Source organism: Lacerta agilis, chromosome 15 (assembly GCF_009819535.1).
Source record: "Lacerta agilis isolate rLacAgi1 chromosome 15, rLacAgi1.pri, whole genome shotgun sequence".
NCBI lineage: Eukaryota > Metazoa > Chordata > Lepidosauria > Squamata > Lacertidae > Lacerta > Lacerta agilis.
The window spans coordinates 29,798,374-29,817,079 of record NC_046326.1 but is presented as its reverse complement, the minus strand read 5'-3'; the positions used below and the strand labels follow the sequence as shown (position 1 = coordinate 29,817,079).

At 45.9% G+C, this 18,706-nt stretch overlaps 1 protein-coding gene across 1 annotated transcript in view; it reads right to left on the bottom strand.

The window, feature by feature from the left end:
• Nucleotides 1–18,706, bottom strand: part of TMEM132E (transmembrane protein 132E) — a 119,829-nt gene that overhangs the window by 17,921 nt on the left and 83,202 nt on the right. The window contains exons 2-3 of the mRNA XM_033171623.1: nucleotides 13,277–14,177; nucleotides 8,854–8,994 (exon numbers count right to left, since the gene is read on the bottom strand). Coding sequence (XP_033027514.1) covers nucleotides 8,854–8,994; nucleotides 13,277–14,177 — 1,042 coding nt within the window. The remainder of the gene's footprint in view (nucleotides 1–8,853; nucleotides 8,995–13,276; nucleotides 14,178–18,706) is intronic.

Sequence of the window (18,706 nt, the reverse complement as noted above, 5' to 3'; positions counted from 1 at the left end):
CCCAGCCGTCTCCCCCGCCTGCTCCTCCGCTTTCTTCCCAATTTATCTTGGAGTGTAAGAAATCTCAGCCAAGCATCTGAGCTGTTCCCTTCCTCGAGGAGCTCGGTTTAAAACAAGCCCACTACAAAGGCTTATCAGGAGCTCTGCAGGAAGCCTCCGCGGGGCAACGGAGCCGGGCCTTTGATCCTTGCCTTTGGTTTCCGAGATGGCTGTATTATTTTTGTAATTCTCCGCTCTCTCCGTGCATTTTTCAACCTTCCCTTAATGGCAGAGCCGGGTCTTGTGGGAGTTCAATTTGAGCCCCTCCTCACCACGCGGCAGGGACCTCCTTGCCCCCTGCATAGGTGGGCTTTACCTTGAGGAGAGGAGAGGAAAAGGGAGGTCGAAGGAGCTACGCAGATCTGACTCTCTGTATCCTGGCCCACACTGCCAGGGTAGAATCATAGAATCGTAGCATTGTAGAGTTAGAAGGGAACCCAAGAGTCCTCTAGTCCAAACCCCTGCAATGCAGGAATCGCAGCTAGAGAATGCTTGGCAGAGGAACATCCAACCTCTGCTTAAGTTCCTCCAATGAAAGAGAGTCCACCATCTTCTAAGAAGAACTTTCTGACAGTCAACAATGTTCAACAGTGGAATAGACTTCCTCAGGAGGTGGTGGACTTTCCTTCATTGGAGGTATTTAAGCTGAGGCTAGACGGCCATCTGTCATGGATCCTTCAGTAATTCCTGTATCACTTGGGAAGACAGGTGAACTAATGCCAGCGTACAGGAAGAAGCAAAGATCACCAGTGTCGAAGCAATTATTCTTCAACATCAACTTTGTTGGACGGGTCATGTTGTTCAGATGCCTGATTATCATCTTCCAAAGGAACTACTCTATTCCGAACTTAAAAATGGAAAGTGTAATGCTGGTGATCAACAAGAGGTTTAAAGACTCTCTCAAGGCAAATCTTTAAAAATGTAGTATAAACACTAACAACTGGGAAACACTGGCCTGCGACCGCCCCAAAGGTGTCATGGACTTTGAAGACGCCCAAATTCAGGATGAAAGGGAGAAACATGCACACTTGGCAAACACTCAATGTGATAGACTCCCATCCGGAAACCTGTGTCCCCACTGTGGAAGGACGTGTGGATCCAGAATTGGCCTACACAGTCACTTACGGAAGACAACTGCTTTGATTGTTGTTGTTTTTTCTTTGTATTACAGCATACCAATTTTTAAAAAAAACATAAATAAAATATTTCTATTACACCCATTTTACAGGTAATGGCATCAAGGCCAGAAGGGAGCTCTTCACACAATGACTCCATGTCCAGTACTCTGTGCATGGATGCTGGGGAAAAAGAGCCAGTGGGCCAAGCATGTGGCCTTTAAGGTTGGGTTGCCAACTTGTTCTCCTGGAAAGATTTCTGTGCATTTAATAATTACATGGTGAGCAGGAATGCAAACAAGGCAAACCCTCTCCCCTTGAGCACCTGTTACACAGATGTTACAGGCATAGAGAGGATGGGGATGGGGATGGGAGGGAGTTGGGTAGAAAGATCTTTTGTCTTCTCCTTCCTTCACCCCCACCTCCTTAATGATTTCCCTGAACTCAGGTGCATTCCCAAATCTGGAGACTCTGGCAGGGACGTGTTTCAGTGCTACCTCTGAAGCCACAAGCCTCAAGGAAGAGAGATCTCTGGGCTTCTGGACTAAAAAGAAGTCTGTCTGGTGGAGATAACCATATTCCCTGCTGGGGGTGGGCAATCGGCTCAGGATGGGGGACAAGAGTTATCAGTCGCAGCCAGAACATCTGGCCGATCAGAGGCTCTGCCAGGCTGTGGCGTCGTCGGAAGATCTCGAGGAAGGGAGCCAAAACCAAGGTGGAACAGGATGAAAGGAGGAAGGGTGGATTTGTGAGGGGCTTCAGAAAGCTGAGCAGAAGTTGAATGCAGCAATCAGACAAAGATAAAGGGGTAGCTGTGCAAAGGGTGAGATGAAGAACGAGGAAGAACCCATCTGACTGCAAATGTGGGTGTAGGGCATGGTCCAAAGATGTATGATGCAGCCACTTTGCTGAAGGAAAGCAGCTCAGAGTGACTCAGGTAAGGGGAAAACTGGATTAAGTTCACATGTATAAGTGAACCAGCCTCATCTGCAGTTTCCGTAACAATATGCAAACTGAACCACCCTTCAGATGTACCCTTCCCAGTACGTTTCCGAGCACAATTCAAACTGTTGGTGCTGACCTTTAAAGTTCTAAACAGCCGAGGCCCAGTATACCTGAAGGAGCGTCTCCATCCCCATCATTCAGCCCGGACACTGAAGTCCAGTGCCGAGGTCCTTCTGACGGTTCCCTCACTGCAAGAAGTGAGGTTACAGGGAACCAGGCAGAGGGTCTTCTCAGTAGTGGCACCCGCCCTGTGGAACGCCCTCCCACCAGATGTCAAGGAAATAAACAACTATCTGACTTTTAGAAGACAGCCCTGTTTAGGGATGTTTTTAATGTTTGATGTTTATTGTGCTTTTAATTCTGTTGGGAGCAGCCCAGAGTGGCTGGGGAAACCTAGCCAGACGGGTGGGGTATAAACAATAAATTATTATTATTATTATTATTATTATTATTATTATTATTATTATTCGCCTCTCCTAATTTTGCAGCGCTGTGCTCCAATCAAGGAATGTGAATGAGAACATTCTGAAATCAAGCGTGCATGTAAATGTCCATGTTAGTGAACAGAAATGTGCAAAGATGTTTTGCAAAATGCATATGAGACGAAATTGCATGCAAGGATGAGTGTATCAGGAGAAATTTGCACCAGAATGTTGGGAGAATTTTCATGAGGGTTTAAAAAAAGGAAAAAAGCATACTGAACTCTGGAAAAATGAGAAGCTGGAATTTCATCCATCCCTAGCTGAGTCTGCTCAGTTTGTGCATGGGAGACCACTTGGGAACTATTCAGAAACCTGCTTCCTTGAGTTATACCGGGACAGAAATGCAGGATCAAAATGTAACCAATAAATAAGGGAAGTAGGAGAAGCCCAAAATAATATCGAAAAGCCCTGTATTAATATCATCATTATCTTCATCAATAATATTTATACACTTAATATGCAAAACTCCTAAGCGGTTTACATAAAACACAGTAAGATAATTTTAAAAGGGGAAAGGAAAATGTGTACACAACATTTGGAACCCAGAACACAAAGAAACACATCAGTGAAAACAGAGAGGCCATCCACAGAACATTCAGTTACATATCAATAAATAATCAAACAGAATACAGTGGTAGCTTGGGTTAAGAACTTAATTCGTTCTGGGGGTCCGTTCTTAACCTGAAACTGTTCTTAACCTGAGGTACCACTTTAGCTAATGGGACCTCCCTCTGCCGCTGCGCCGCCAGAGCACGATTTCTGTTCTTATCCTGAAGCAAAGTTCTTAAGCTGAAGCATCATTTCTGGGTTAGCGGAGTCTGTAACCTGAAGCGTCTGTAACCTGAGGTACCACTGTACAGGTAATGGGATGAATCTCATGCAGCCCTCTAGAGCATTTGATACAATGCCTTCTTGCAATCCCTACAACCATCATCTGAGGGAGGCCGGTATTATGATTATTTCCCCCATTTTGCAGACAGTGTAAGGAGCTAAGGCTGAGTGAAAGAGGCTTGTCGGAGGCCACATGTTGGAGGCAAGAATTGAAGCAGAGCTGCTATCAGGCCTGGGCAGCAGTGCCAACACTCAGGCATTATGAAGGACATCATCATCATTATTATTATTATTATTATTATTATTATCATCATCACCATCACCACAATTCAAAAGCGCTGTTGTATCAATCTTTTAAATTATCTCCCATCAAATAGCATTCAAACAACTTCACAGAAGGGCACAAACGTCAAGAGACCAAGCCTACCAAACCATTTAATCATCTGTTTTGCCTGGCTGGTAAATCCCAACCTTAATTTTGATGTGATTTCACCTTTTCCACCAACCAAATAATAGGAACAGGGAAGGGGGACTTGAACAGATTAATTAATCTTTCTTTTTTCCTCTTTCCCCCCTTTGGGATGTTTTTCTTACTTTCCCCTTCTTTCCTTGAGTTTCTGGCAAGAGTTAAGCAACGCGAGAGTTTACATTCGAATTAATTTTGCCGACAGAATTGACGCATGAAAACCGTGTACATGCCAACCTGATGCTTAGTAAATAAACATATAAGTAAACAAATAAGCAAGTCACCAACTTGGGTGTCTTTACAAGAGGATTTGGCAAATTTGTGGAGGAAAGGGATATCGATGGCTACCAGCCCTGATGGCTATTATTTGCCTCCCTGGTCAGAGGCAGCAATGCTTCTGAATTCCAGTTGCTGGAAACCACAGGAGGGGAGTGTGTTCTTGTTGGTGGCCATCTTGTGGGAGGGAGTTCCACGGTTTAACTATGCGCTGTGCACAGAAATACTTTCATTTGTCCTTAATCTGCCACATTGCATCTGGCAGTGGAGGCAGAACAGAAACATCGTGGCTAGTAGCTGTTGGTACCCTCCTTATCCTCCATGAATTTGCCTCATCCAAGTGAGCGGCTCTCACCATAATCATGTGGGAGCGAGTTCCACAGTTTAATTCTGCAGAATCGCGTGAAGAAGGGCTTTCCATGCCCTGCCTTTTACAGACCAAGACCCCCACCCACCCTGGCGAGGCCTTCTAACGCCCGAAACGATTGGTTTGCCGAGCAGGTAAACACCTTTCCTCCCTGCTCGGGAAAGTCTTTTTGATTCCTGTACATTCTCGTCTCCAGCTTTCTTTCATGTTTCCTCTTGGATTGTAAGCCTGCAGGCAGAGTCCTTTGTCTGGCTCACCTACTTTGTACAGTAGTGAGTGGTTTTAGGTGCCAGATGAATAATCGACGAGAGCCCTGCAGCCAAAAAGACCTTACACAGGGTGAATTCGGGTCACCAGTTACCATTCAGGTCGGCGGGTATCAGTTGCCGGAAACCACAGGAGGGGAGAGGGCTCTGGTGCTTGAATTCTGCTTTCTGCCACTGTTCTGCTCCTTTGAGAACAGGATGCTCAACTAGACGGGTCTTCCTCAGGTGTCCATCAATCTTGCTCCAGCCCCCCTCTGCTCCTAACTTCCTTACCTCTTCCTAGGCCTCTCTGCCTCCTCCAAAAGTTACTCTCGGCCCCCATAGGAAGCTGCCTTATGCCAAGGCACACCTTTGCTACCTCTAGCTCACGTTTGCCAACACTGACTAGTAGCATATCTCCAGGGTTTTAAGCAAGGGATAGTCCCTTTTCTACCTGCAGACTGGACTTGAGACCTTCGCAAAGCAAAATTCCTACCACTGACCGACAACCCTTCTCCTAACAGTAGAAGCCGTCCCAGACCCCTGGTCCATTTAGCCCAGCATCGCCTGCCTTGACTGGCAGCAGTGGTTCTCCAGGGTTTTGTATGAGAAACGTTCCCTGTCCTATCTGGAGACTGAACAGAGATCTTGCTCTGCCCCTGAGCTATGAACCTCCTTTTCTTTTTAGGATTATAGACCTTATGGTTCTGAATAAAGAATTACTTTGGAATAAAATGCTCTGGGATAACTCAGCACGGGGCTCTTAATCTCAGGGTTGTGGGTTCAAGCCCATAGAGCGGTTGACAATGATGGGGCTGAAACCATTTCTTGGGGAGTGGAATTTGGCTCCCCCACCCCACCCCGAGATAAAGGGCAAGATACAAGTTCTACGAATAAATGCTAGCTAACATACTTCTTTCTATGTTCAGGCAAGGCTCCGCAGAAATGTAATTTGAAAAAAACAACAACTGCCCCCCAGTCTGCAAGACTCCAAAGCACCGCAGTTGTAAACAATCAAGAGATTAAAAGAACAAAGACAGAATGAATCCGTTCTAAGAAAATCTCATTAACATTAATCACTAGCATACAGACCAGTTCACAGGAGTTCATCCACACTAAACCATTATGCCTGTATCTTAAGCCACTTTTTAATTACTGCTGGATACGACAAGTTTATTAAAAAACGTTGCAAAACTGTAGCTCACAGAATCATAGAAGGATAGAGATGGAAGGAACCCTGAAGGTTATCTGGTCCAACCCCCTGCAATGCAGGAATCTTGACTAAAGCATCCATGAAGGTCTTATCTTACTATACTAGGGATTATATAGCTATATATGAAATTTCATGCATATCGGTTAATATCTTGACCCTCCCCCACCAAAATAGCTGTTCACTTGGCTGTTTTCCTGTGTCATGAAGGCTGACATTTCAGTTCAGAGAACACTTACTGTTCCCAACCCTAACCCTGTGGAAAGCCATCTAATTAGACTTTAATTTGATTTTGAGATGTTTTTAGGAGGTAATTTAATTATTGTTTGATTTTATACCAATGTTATGTATCTGATGTTAGCCACCCTGAGCCCGACTTCGGCAGGGAAGGGTGGGATATAAATAAAAGTTTATTATTATTATTATTACTTGTTATTATTCCTTTGTAAGGAAATATGAAATGACGTAAAACCATTTTTGCGGGGGGGGGGATCAATGGGGGGAGTTTGACAAGAAATTTTCCACACCAGGTACCACCTGACCTTCCCATGCCTGGGGGTACCAATTTACCTTGCTACGCCCCTGGCTCTGACTGCCAGAAAGTTCTTCCTGAAGTTTAGACAGAATCTCCTTTCTCGTTATTTGATACCATTGGTTTGAGTCCTATCCTCCAGAGCAGGAGAAAACAAGCTTGCTCCAACTTACATTTGGCTGCCCTTTAGATCAGGCATAGGCAAACTCTGGCCCTCCAGATGTTTTGGAACTACAATTCCCATCATCCCTAGCTAACAGGAGCAGTGGTCAGGGATGATGGGAACTGTAGTCTCAAAACATCTGGAGGGCCGGAGTTTGCTTTAGATACTAGTAGATGGCTCTCCTATCTCCTCTCAGTCTCCTCTTTTCCAGACTAAACATACCCAACTCCCTCAACTGTCCCAAATAAATCCTGCCAATTTATCAATCTCCACTTCCCTTATCAACATTTCATTCGGTATACGTGTTTTTAAAACACGTATAGATTTTATCTATAGTCACTTGATTGCCTTATGTCTGCTGTTTGCTGCTGTTTTGAAAGTGCTTTTGCTGCAGTTTTGAATGAATGCTTTTATGTAAACTGCTTAGAGGTTTTTTCTTTTTCTTTTTAATTAAGCAGAATATAAATCTTGCTAAATACAATAAGGACACAAGCATAAACCACTTAGGAACAGGAAAAGAAAGGGTTTAAATCAATTCAACAAGAATACAGGGCAATAAATACAGTACGACTGCACCTTACATGGGGGTTCAGATACATGAGTTCTGTACATACATGAAAATCACATACACCCAAATCTTTAGAACTGCCCCACATCTAGAAGCTAAAGAGGAGAGAGAGTTTCCCCGATGTTCCTAGAAACAAGGCAGAGAGCTTAAAAGTTCTTTCTGCGCTGGGAAACCCTAAATGGAAATGGAGCAGAAAGATCTTTTAAGCTCTTCGCCTTGCTTGGATTGAACCCGAGCTACCTAAAGAAAAAGAAAAAAGAAAAACCTGTTTATGTATGCGTCAGGATCCTTCCCAGGGTTGCTCTTGAGTAACAACAGAGCCTTCAGTTACTAAGATTATTTATTGTGCATTTCTATTTACAGCGTAGAGCTAGTTCCAAACATGACCGCTCAGTCACTTGAAGAATCCAGAAGTGCCGCTCTCCTGTTTCCCGCCCAGCACCAAAGTTTCGGCACCCTAAAACGACGTCTGCGGTGCCTCCTGACCCCCCCCCCATGGTGAGCTGGCGCTGGAAGCGGCAGCTCTTCCTCAGATCCTCTCTGGCTGGCGTTGCTGGGGTTCCCTGTAACTTAGAGAGACTTCCTCTCATGAAGGGCTGCTCTCCCAGTCCTCCTCCAGAGAAGGACATCTTTCCCTGCCCTCCTCATGAGCAGGACCTCCTCCCAGCCCTTCCTCTCGAGTAGTCCTTCTGCCCCCCTCCTCCTCAGGAGGAGGACCTCTCTCCCCTGGCTCCTCACAAGGAATACCTCTGCCCCGGCTCTCCTCCCGAGTAGGACCTCCCCTCGCCCTCTCCTTGCGAGGAGCCAGGCAATCCCTGACAGTATGCTACAACTGCAGCCAGAATAATTCATGCTCTGAGACGGGAAGAAGACTCTGTCCCAAACAAGAAGGAGTGGCAGATTAAATTAATGGACTACTATGCCGAAATGGCAAAACTTACTGGAACAATAAGAAACCAAGAAGAAAGAAACTCTATTAAAGGACAGGGAAAATTTGTGGAATATCTGAAAAGTTTTTGTACGCATGTAATAAGTTCATTAGCAGCATTGACCTAAAACAAGCAGCTAAATGTAATGTGAAAAAATAGGGAGTAATTAATAATTGGAATAAGGTGGGAAATGCAGTGTTAAGAATTGAAAATATAAGAAACCGCAAAAGGGGTGGGGAGTCAAAATATATATGTTTACTGGGAAATCGTTGGATTTGTATGTTTGTAAAAAATGTAGAACTGAAAAATAAAATTTGTTTTTTAAAAAAATGCAAAACAAACAAACAAGAACATGCAACAGTATTATGCAATAAAACAGTTCCCGGCAATCCAGTAATCTCTCTGCACCCAAAAATATAAAAAATAAAAAATCTGCTGGAAAAGGAAAGTCTTCAGCTGGTATCCAACGCTAACCAAACTTGGTGCCAGTAAGTGGGACAGTCTACCTGACAAGCACACGGTGGACACCACGTGAAAGACAGCCATTGTGTCTAGTAACCGCTGAATTAAAAAATTTAAAAGCGCATGGGCAATGCTGGCCAAAAATCTCAGAAGTGCATCCTACCTGGGTTGAGCACCTCCGATCCAGGCCACGTCGACGGTTGAGGTGGAGTGTTTGCTGCCCGTCTGGAACTCCGAATTCACGAGCCACTTGGGGTGCCTGGATCTGGTTGTGAGGAGATTCACCCCTTTCTTGGCCTTCACTCTGCCAAGCAGGGAGAGACAGAGGAGACCAACACCCGTTTCTGAAGGAACCTCAAGTTTGACTCCCACACCTCCTCATGCACCCTCGGGCAAGTCGCTTAAACCTTCCCAAACTTGTTTGAATGAACTGAAATGGCATTCTTGGCCTTTATTGGAGGGGAGCAGCCATAATGGAGCAGCCATAATGGTGAAGTCGGAAGGGATCCTCAGAGGTCCTCTATCCCAACCCCCTTGCAGTGCGGGAATCACAGCTAAAGAACCCCTGACAGATGGCCACCCAACCTCTTAAAAAAAAAAAAAACATCCAATGAAGGAGAGCCCACCACCTTCTGAAATAGCCATTCCACAGTTGAACAGCTCTTACCCTCAGAAAGTTCTTCCTAATCTTTAATCTCCTTTCTTGCCATTTGAATAGTCATTTGAGTCCTACCCTCTGGAGCAGCAAAAAACAAGCAACTGGTATTCAGAAGCATTACTGCCTCCAACCATGGAGGCAGAGAATGGTGACCAGGAATAGCAGCCATGGATTGCCTTATCTTCCATGAATCTGTCCATTTTTATTTTTTAAAAATAGTTTTTATCAAAGTTTTTCTTGTGTTACAAACCAAACAAACAAACAACCAGGGAAAAGGGTGTCTGTCATCTCCACTTTCAATTCACAGAGTCTTTTTCACATTTCACATTTTTCAAAGTGAGAGACACTTTTGTCGTAGACATCTTGCGGTTGGAGGAAAAGAGAGGGAGGAAGAGAGACGGGAGGGTGTTGTTCTTTCGGCCCTGTTGCATAGTGTTAGCGCAGGGGTTTGTGTCAGCATCACTTGGGCAAGTCCATTGTTTATATATATATATATATTTATTTATCGTTAGTGACAATTGTGATAGATTAGCGGGCACACAGCTTGGTTGCTTGCATTCAGTTGACTGCAGTGGGGCTTGTTTGTTATATAGCGGGGTTGGAGCAGGCAGGTTAGCCACATTGTGTCCAATCCTCTTTTAAAGTCATTTGCGTTGGGAGACCAACACTGCATCCTGTGGCAGTGAGTTCCATAGTTTCATTATGCTTCACATGGATTTCATTTCACCTGTCCTGTCTCAGCTTCTCCCCTTGCAGAACTCAGCGGAGCGGGGGGAGGATAGGGGCAAAGCGAGAATGAGTTGACTCTGCTTTCTAATGACTCCAGCTCCCATTACTGTTTGGGCTACCTGCTTTCTCACCACCGGCCCCAAAGAGCACCAGCAACCACTGGCTGGAATGTAGCCTAAAAGGTAAAGGTAAAGGGATCCCTGACCATTAGGTCCAGTTGCGGATGACTCTGGGACTGCGGTACCCATCTCACTTTACTGGCCGAGGGAGCCGGTGTACAGCTTCTGGGTCATGTGGCCAGCATGACTAAGCCGCTTCTGGCGAACCAGAGCAGCGCACGTAAACGCCGTTTACCTTCCAGCTGGAGTGGTACCTATTTATCTACTTGCACTTTGACGTGCTTTCGAACTGCTAGGTGGGCAGGAGCAGGGATGGAACAATGGGAGCTCACCCCTTCGCGGGGATTCAAACCGCCGACCTTCTGATCGGCAAGCCCTAGGCTCTGTGGTTTAACCCACAGCAACACCCGTGTCCCCTAGGAATGCAGCCTACTGTACAGTAAATGTGAAAATGAACAGTCTTCTTTGGGAGGTTTTCAAGCAGAGCTTGGATGGCCATCTGTCACGGATGCTTTAGCTGGGATTCAGCAGAGGGTTGGACTAAATGACCCTTGAGGGGGTCCCTTCTGACTCTACAATTCTATGATATATTTTGCCACCTGCTTTTGGCCTCAGGCCCGGCCTACCAACAGCATGTGGCTCTCAAGGAGTTGCTCACAAGGGATTGTTGCGCTTGATCTGACAAGGGTTTCCTTTCCATGTTCCAATTGTTGTTGCAACGCTAGCTTTCTGCCAATTCTAGAAGCTCATATTGTCTTGTTTTTGATTTGTGAGGCAAGTCGAACTTTCATCTCCAGGGTGGGTGGGTGGGAATAAAGAAATAACAAATGGACTGAATAGACGGAAAGAAATGCAGAGGGCCCAACAGGGGCTCTGGATCCCTGGGAGCTGGAAAACCTTGCCGCTTGATCGTTAGATCCCAGGGAAAACATTCAACTCTGCAATGAGAACAACGATGAATAAATAATACAACCTATTTGCATCTATTTGCAATGCGGGTTGCTTTTTAGTGAATGATGCCGTTTCGCAAAAAGTCAAGAACCTTCCAGCTCCATAGTTCTACAATTCTGTGATTCATGGGAGGTTTTCAAAACAGAGGATGGAAGGCCATCTGTAAGGGATTCTTTATCTCTCATTCTTGCATTGCAGGGGGTTGGTCTAGATGACCTTAGGTGTCCTTTCCAACTCTACAATTCTACAAGCGTTTGCCAGCTTGGATAGCTCCCTGAGCCGACGAGCAAAAAAAACCAGAAGTGATGCAAACAGTTGATGCAAAATGAAATAAATTATGCAAATGTCCCCCACTTTGCCTAATTGACATAAGGCGCCGAAATCAGCTGTTCCTGGCACTGAACACAGATTTCCAGGGTGTGTAGAACGTGGCTGCTTTCTAACACCACCCGGCGTAAATCCATAAATATTGAGAGGGTCTCACTGAAATCCAGAAGGGTCGTTGCTGGGTTTCCAGATACAAACAAGACATGGAGGTGGATTTTAAACTCACAGCTCAAGGGTGATAAGGGGAAAAAATCAAGTCTCCAAGCAACTACGTTAGAAAGCTGCCTTACGTTAGAAAGCTGGAGGCAGACCAGAGCTCCAGCGTAGATCATCTCCAGGCAAGGCTCTGGCAGAGACTCGCTCCTGAAACCCTGGTGATCTGCTGCCATTCAGTGCTGACAATATTGAGGTAGGTGGACCAATGGCCAGATTCAGTATAAATATGTTCCTATTTAAATCAGTCTCTTCCCCCCCCCCCCGCCCCGACCCATGAGGACTGCAATCTTGCCTTAGGGGAAGGGCAACAGCTCAGGAGCAGAACATCTGATTTGCAAGCAAAAGGTCACAGGTTCAATCCCCCTAGGTTCTCCAAAGGTAGGGCTGAGAGAGACTCATGTGTGATGCCCAGGAAAACCATTGGCAGTCAGTGTAGACCAGGGGTCAGCAACCTTTTTCAGCCGTGGGCCAGTCCACCATCCATCAGACCATGTGGTGGGCCAGATCATTTTTTATTTTTTTTTGGTGGGTGGGTGGGGGGAATGAATGAATTCCTATGCCCCACAAATAACCCAGAGATGCATTTTAAATAAAAGCACACATTCTATTCATGTAAAAACACCAGGCAGGCCACACAAATAACCCAGAGATGCATTTTAAATAAAAGGATACATTCTACTCATGTAAAAACATGCTGATTCTCGGACCATCTGTGGGCCGGATTGAGAAGGCGATTAGGCCGCATCCCTGGTGTAGACAAAGCTGTGCTGGATAGGCCAATGGGCTTGGAATGAAGAGGCTTGCTAATACTATTGTAGGCTGCATCAGCAGTATATGTCCTGATCAAGGGAAGTACCGGTAATAGGACCACTCTATTCTGCCTTGGTCAGACCCCACCTGGAATACTGTGTCCGATTCTGGGCACCACAATTTAAGAAGGATGTTGACAAGCTGAAACATGTCCAGAGGAGGGCAACCAAGATGATCAAGGGTCTGGAAACTGAGCCTTATGTGGAGCGCTTGAAGGAGCTGGGCATGTTTAGCCTGGAAAAGAGAAGACTGAGAGGCGATATGACAGCCATCTTCGAATATCTAAAGGAGGAGCAAGCATGCTTGTTTTCTCCTGCACTGGAGGACAGGACTCGAACCAATGGCTTCCAATGACAAAAAAAGGAGATTCAGTCTAAACACCAGGAAGAACTTTCTGACAGTCAGAGCTGTTTGACAGTGGAATGGTCTCCCTCGGGAGGTTGTGGACTCTCCTTACTTGGAGGCTTTAAGGCAGAGGTTGGATGGCTTTAGTTGAGATTCCTGCATTGCAAGGGGGTTGGACTAGATGACCCTTGGGATACCTTCCAACTCTATGATTCCTGGTTATTATTCAGAACCATGAGGACTAGAACCTTGCTTTCAGAGACCTCCTTGGAAGCCAGCTTCCTGCAGGTAAAGACGTTTCCCTCTCCTTCCCTCATGCATTACTGCCAGTGAGTCCTAACCAAGCAACACTCCCACCTAGAGAGCGACACCAGAGATTTGGACACTGCAGCAACCATCCCGTCCAACCCGCCACCTGAGGCACTGCTTACCTGAGGGTGAAGTGCTCGACCGTTGAGTTGTTCATCAGGTAAAGGACGATGCTCAGCACCTCCCCGGGCTTGAGGGGCTTCTCTGGGAGCTGAATGAAGACGTTGTCGTCTAGCCGCTGCTCCTGGAAGACTGGGGCGGGGGGCGGCTGCACCAGCCTCAGGCTGCCAATGCGGAGCAGCGGGTGCTGCGTGGGACCCTCCGCCCGTGCCCCTCCGCCCCCCCTCCGCCCGGCCCCCTCTCCCCCACAGTCCCCAGCCCCGTCAGGCGCGTGGAGGGTGTAGTACAGCTCCACCTGCTGGGCGTCCCCGGAAAGGTCCATCCCCTCCGGCGCTTTCCTCCGCCCCAGGGGCACAGCCGAGGGTCCAAACCAGGCCTGGGGCAGCTCAGCCTGGGCTAGGCAGGAGGCCAGGACCCCCCGCAGGCGGCAGGAGGCACGCAGCTCACGGGCCTCGCGGAAAGCGTGCAGCCTCACGCAGGGCAGCCGCTCGGTGACGCCGAAGTCGTCCCAGTCCCTGCCGGCGACGTAGAAAAGAACCTGCGCCGTGGGCTGGGTGGCCGGCACCCGCGTTCGGACAATGAAGGCGCGCACCTTCCAGTTGACCGTCAGCCGCTCGGGGATCTCCAGGGTGCTGGAAGGCTGGAGGAGTTCTTTGGGCAAGGCCAGGCTGGCACCAAAAGGTCCCAGGGAGACGTTCAGGACAGGCAACTCCTTGGTCTGGAAGACGACAAAGGGCTCCGAGCGTGTCAGGCTAGCGTTCCAGCCTGGAGGCCGCATCTCCCGTAGGAAGAAGGCCAGACGGGTGTTGGACAGGCGGTAGCTTACCGGGAGAGTGGCAGGAGCTGAGGGAGGCTGGGAGGTCTCTGGGGGCTCTGAGCTGGTGGGGAGGACCTTGGCATGAGCTGGAGAAAAGGAGAGAGAGAGAGGGAGAGAGAGAGTCAAAGGAGGTCAGGCCAGTCCCACTGCGGCGCACCTTCCGGACACTAGGGGATGCCGCTGCAGTAACATCAGCTTTCCCGGAAATAGGGTTGTCCGCTTCATGAAATCTATATCCCACTTGGTTGCAAAAACGAAAAACCTCAAAGCGGTTTGCAAAAAAGATAAAGCAATATAATTATCAATAAGAAGAATGGGCCACAATAATTCAAGGCTTTCAAAAATTACTCCTGCGTTCTCTCCCCCGCCCCCCAGCACATTATACTTTATTAAATGTTCAAATTTCACCTGTTTTGCTGACTTCCCACCCCTTTTCCATTGTGTTTCTTATTTCTCCTCCCTTTCCTTCCATCGCTTATACCACAACAACAATACAATAATCTCCAATTCCTTCTGTTGTTCATTGTTCAAATCCAGCTCATGAGTTCATCATACAATAGTATTTCTTTACGTAATCTAAAAAGGCTTCCGTGACAAAACAATCTTCATGAGTTTCTCTTATTTGGCTGCTAACTTTGCCAATTCCACATAGTCCTTCACCTTACCTATCCATTCTTCTTTGATGGGAACTATTTCTTCCTTCCATTTTTGTATATAGATAATTCTAGCTGCTGTCGTTACATACATAAAGAGCTTAATCAACATCTTTTTTTCCTTTTTTACTTCTGTCCCTAAAACCCCTGAGAGAAAAGCTTCAGAGTTGCGTTGTTGTTCTTTGGTATAAAACATCTCCCCCCCCCCAAATCATATATCATTTCCCAAAATACCTTCGCTTTCTTACAAGTCCAACACGCATGAAAAAAATTACTCTTGCATCCTCCGCCGATTAACAGAAAGAACATTTGAAACAGGGGAGAGGACACTGTGAAATCCTCACAGGCAGAAAGCATGGATTCCCCATGGCAGTTCCTTACTTTCGAGGAAGCCAAGAGTTTTGCAAAAGTCCTTTCTTTCATGAGAACATTAAAAAGAGGTTGGTGGATCAGGCCCATGGCCCATCTAGTCCATTTATATTCAACATTTCCTCCAAGGAGCTTGAGGTGATTCACACAGTTTTCTCCCTGTTCCCATTTTATCCCCTCAACAACCCTGTGAGGTTAGGTTAGGTCAGGCCGAGGGACAGTGACTGGTCCCTGGTCACCCAAAGGAGCCATATGCCCGAGTAGGGATTTGAACCCATGTCTCCCACTTCCTAGCAAGGAACGCTAACCATTATACTACACTGCCTGTCTGTTTTAGGGGAAAGCAATACTTTTTTGCAGCCAGGGCCTAATATGGAATGCATTCGAAACTGGCATGGAAACTGAGATGCACTCTTACTCATGGATGCACTCATGGAATTCATGAATTTGGCTAAGATGACGGCAGTAATTCAAAATATATCCAAACAAAGATCTAAGGCTGAGTGGAAATATGTGGAAGAATATCTGAAAAAAGAAGGTATAAGAACGGATCTGGTGATTTGCTTAGATTGAGATATATGTGGGGAGACTTGTATTAAAATGTGAGCTATTTATTTAGTTATATATTTTTCAATTATTGTATAAAGTATAGCAAGTCTTGTTTTATTATTAAGGGAAGCGATGTACAGACAACTGGAAGTCAATTTTTAATTGTTATTTATAAGTCTTTGCTTTTTTCTGTGTGTTTTGTTTTTTCATATATTATTTTTTGTGGTTTACTATGTCTAGATTATATGCTTTTTGGAGGTTTTTTTTTGGTTTTTGTTTATTTGTTTCTATTGGTTGATTTGATATGGATGTATTTTATAAGTTTGAAATTAAATAAAGCTATTTTAAAATTCAAAAAAAGAGAGAGATGCACTCTTACTGATCAGGAAAGGGATTTTCTGGTGGTGGTGAGTTCCACAAAATGTCAACCCAGCTGACCAAACATGCTAGGAAAGCTGTTAAAGACAACGAAAAAAAAGAACAACGGAATAAGAGTGCATAGCCATTTCTTTTATCCTCCCTTTTTGTATTGTTGCCAGCTCTGGTTTGCTCCCTTTGGAACCGGGTACCAAAATATTATGACTCATTTCTACAGATTGCGTCCCTTCCAAACGCTTCCGCCTGGGGTTAAGACACACTGACACCACCCCATCCTCGCCCCCTTTTTCTGACACAAGCAACACCCCCCTTCCACCCCCATCTCCCTGACAGACATTTTGGCTGTGAACCATAAATACTTTGTGGAGGCATCTCCGCTCTGCCAAGAGCTGCTGATTGAAGGACACAATCTGCATGCAATTAAGTGGGTTAATGAAGGTGATTGCTTATTAATAACTCTGACTCCGTCTAGCAGCTCGGGAGATCAGAGGGCAGCTGGGACCCACCCACTCCCGGCTGCTGCTGCTCGGAGGTGCAATGCAGAGGTCCCAATGTCCTGCTAAAATGGCAGAACGCCTGCCAGTCCAAGGAAAGACCTGACCTGTCCCACTGAAATACCATAAGTTGCATTTCAGGACATAACAAATAACAGTCGCTATGGTACTTAGGCAGGAACGGAGAACCGCAGGCCCAGCAGCAAAGAACCCCAACATTAAAGAACCATTGGGAAAGAGATACCTCCCCCCCCAATGCAGAACTGGCAAAATTAACAGCAAAATTAAGAGAATGTATTGATGAATGTTTTTTGGAAGAACAGGTGCCTTTTTTCGGACCACTTGAAGAAAGATTATAGTACGACGATCCCGCAAGCAGGATTTGAGCTGTGAGCAACAGAAGTAATTAGAATATAATATTGCGGTTGTGCTTTAATAGATAGAAGATAGAGTGAAGCAGAAGGAGAGAAACAAATCCATGGAAAACGGGGTGGAAAGTTGACAAAAATGTTGAGACTTAATAAAATACAATGGAAAAGAAAAAAGCATTGGGAGAGAGACGTGGGCAACCCTGTTAATGTTAACAGCTGGAATAATGTTTGGGACAAGAGCCCTTTCCGATCGTCCTCTGTGAGAACAAGGGGGGAAATGTGCCCTCAAATAATGGACAGGTGGTAATCTACATCCTTCTTTGGTCAATAAATTTCACAAAAGATAAGAGTCTGCTGAGTCTGGCCAATGGCTCATGCAGCCCAGCATCCTGTTCTCACAGTAGCCAACCAGATTCCCCTTATGGGGAGCCCACAAGCAGAATTCGAACACAGGAGTGCTCTCCCCTCCTGTGGTTTCCAACAACTGTGGAGGCACGGCACAGCTTCCATAATGGCTTCTAGCCATTAATAGCCCTCTCCAACTCCATGAATTTCTCCAAGGGGGTGCCATCACTGCCTCCTGTGGGAGGGAGTTCCGTAGGCTAACTATGCACCGAGTGAAGAAAGACTTTTTCTTTTCTCTGTCCTGAATCTTCCAACATTCAGCTTCATTGGATGTCCACGAATTTTATTGTTATGATTCAGATCCACAGAGATGGCTGTATGTGTATGAAGCCCTCCTCTACCCAGCCCTGCTGCTCAGTCACTGCCAGCTCAGAAGATGGCTCCCTTCCCCCTCGGCTATTCAGATAGGCCGCTTCTGAACATGGAGGTTCTACTTCGCTAGCAAAGCTAATAGTCATGGACACACTTTGGGCAGAGGCACACAGTACACTTAAAGCAGTACACTTTCCCCCTCAAAGTACACTTTCCCCCTCAAAGAGATATCACTCCTAGCACCTTTAACAAACTACAGCTAAATGGCAAGCTCACAAGTTACACTATCCGTTTAAAAACTGTATTGTTTACTGGTTTCTAAAAATTCCTGGGCAGTTCCGAGCACACCCCGCTAGTAATATACAAAGAACAAATGGTCTGTGCATTGCCCCGGGAAACCTTTCAGTTGAAGAGCAGAATCATTATCCTCATCTTTTAATCTGATGATGGTAAAACTGTGCAAATTCAAGAGGACCCATTTTAATTCTGCTGGATCCAATTTTTACTCGGACGCCATGGAAAAAGCAAACTATTGTCGGGGTGTATCTCTGCTTTCTGTCTCTGTCTGTCTGAAGAGTGTGACGGGGGGGCAGGGCTGGAAAAGCAACCTGTGTCAATCTCCCCAAATTCCAAATTTGTGCACGGACAGCCCCTCCCCAATAAAAAATGGTGCCCCCTGCTGGCTCTCTGGTGCAGTTTTGGCACCAAGCAAAGATGTGCTTAATTTTCTCAGGCCTTTTAATTCAATTTGTTCTGTTTTATCTTGGCTGGGATTGTATGGGGGTATTTTTTATGCTACTGCTATTGCTTTTTTATTGCTTTTTTGTATGTTTTCAATTTGTTTTATTGCGCCCTGAAATTTTGTAAGCCATCCTGGGGGTTTTATTGGACGGGGTATAAATCCCGAAAACAAAACAAGCAAACAAACAAATGAATCATTTTCTTTTCTTTTCATTCTCCTGTTACGCCACGCAAGCCAACATCATACAGAAATCAGAGATCAGACGAGACATCCCACCTGCCAGCTTGCAATAGATGCCGCAACAATTAGGGTGTCACCCAAACCATGATTGATGGACAGAGA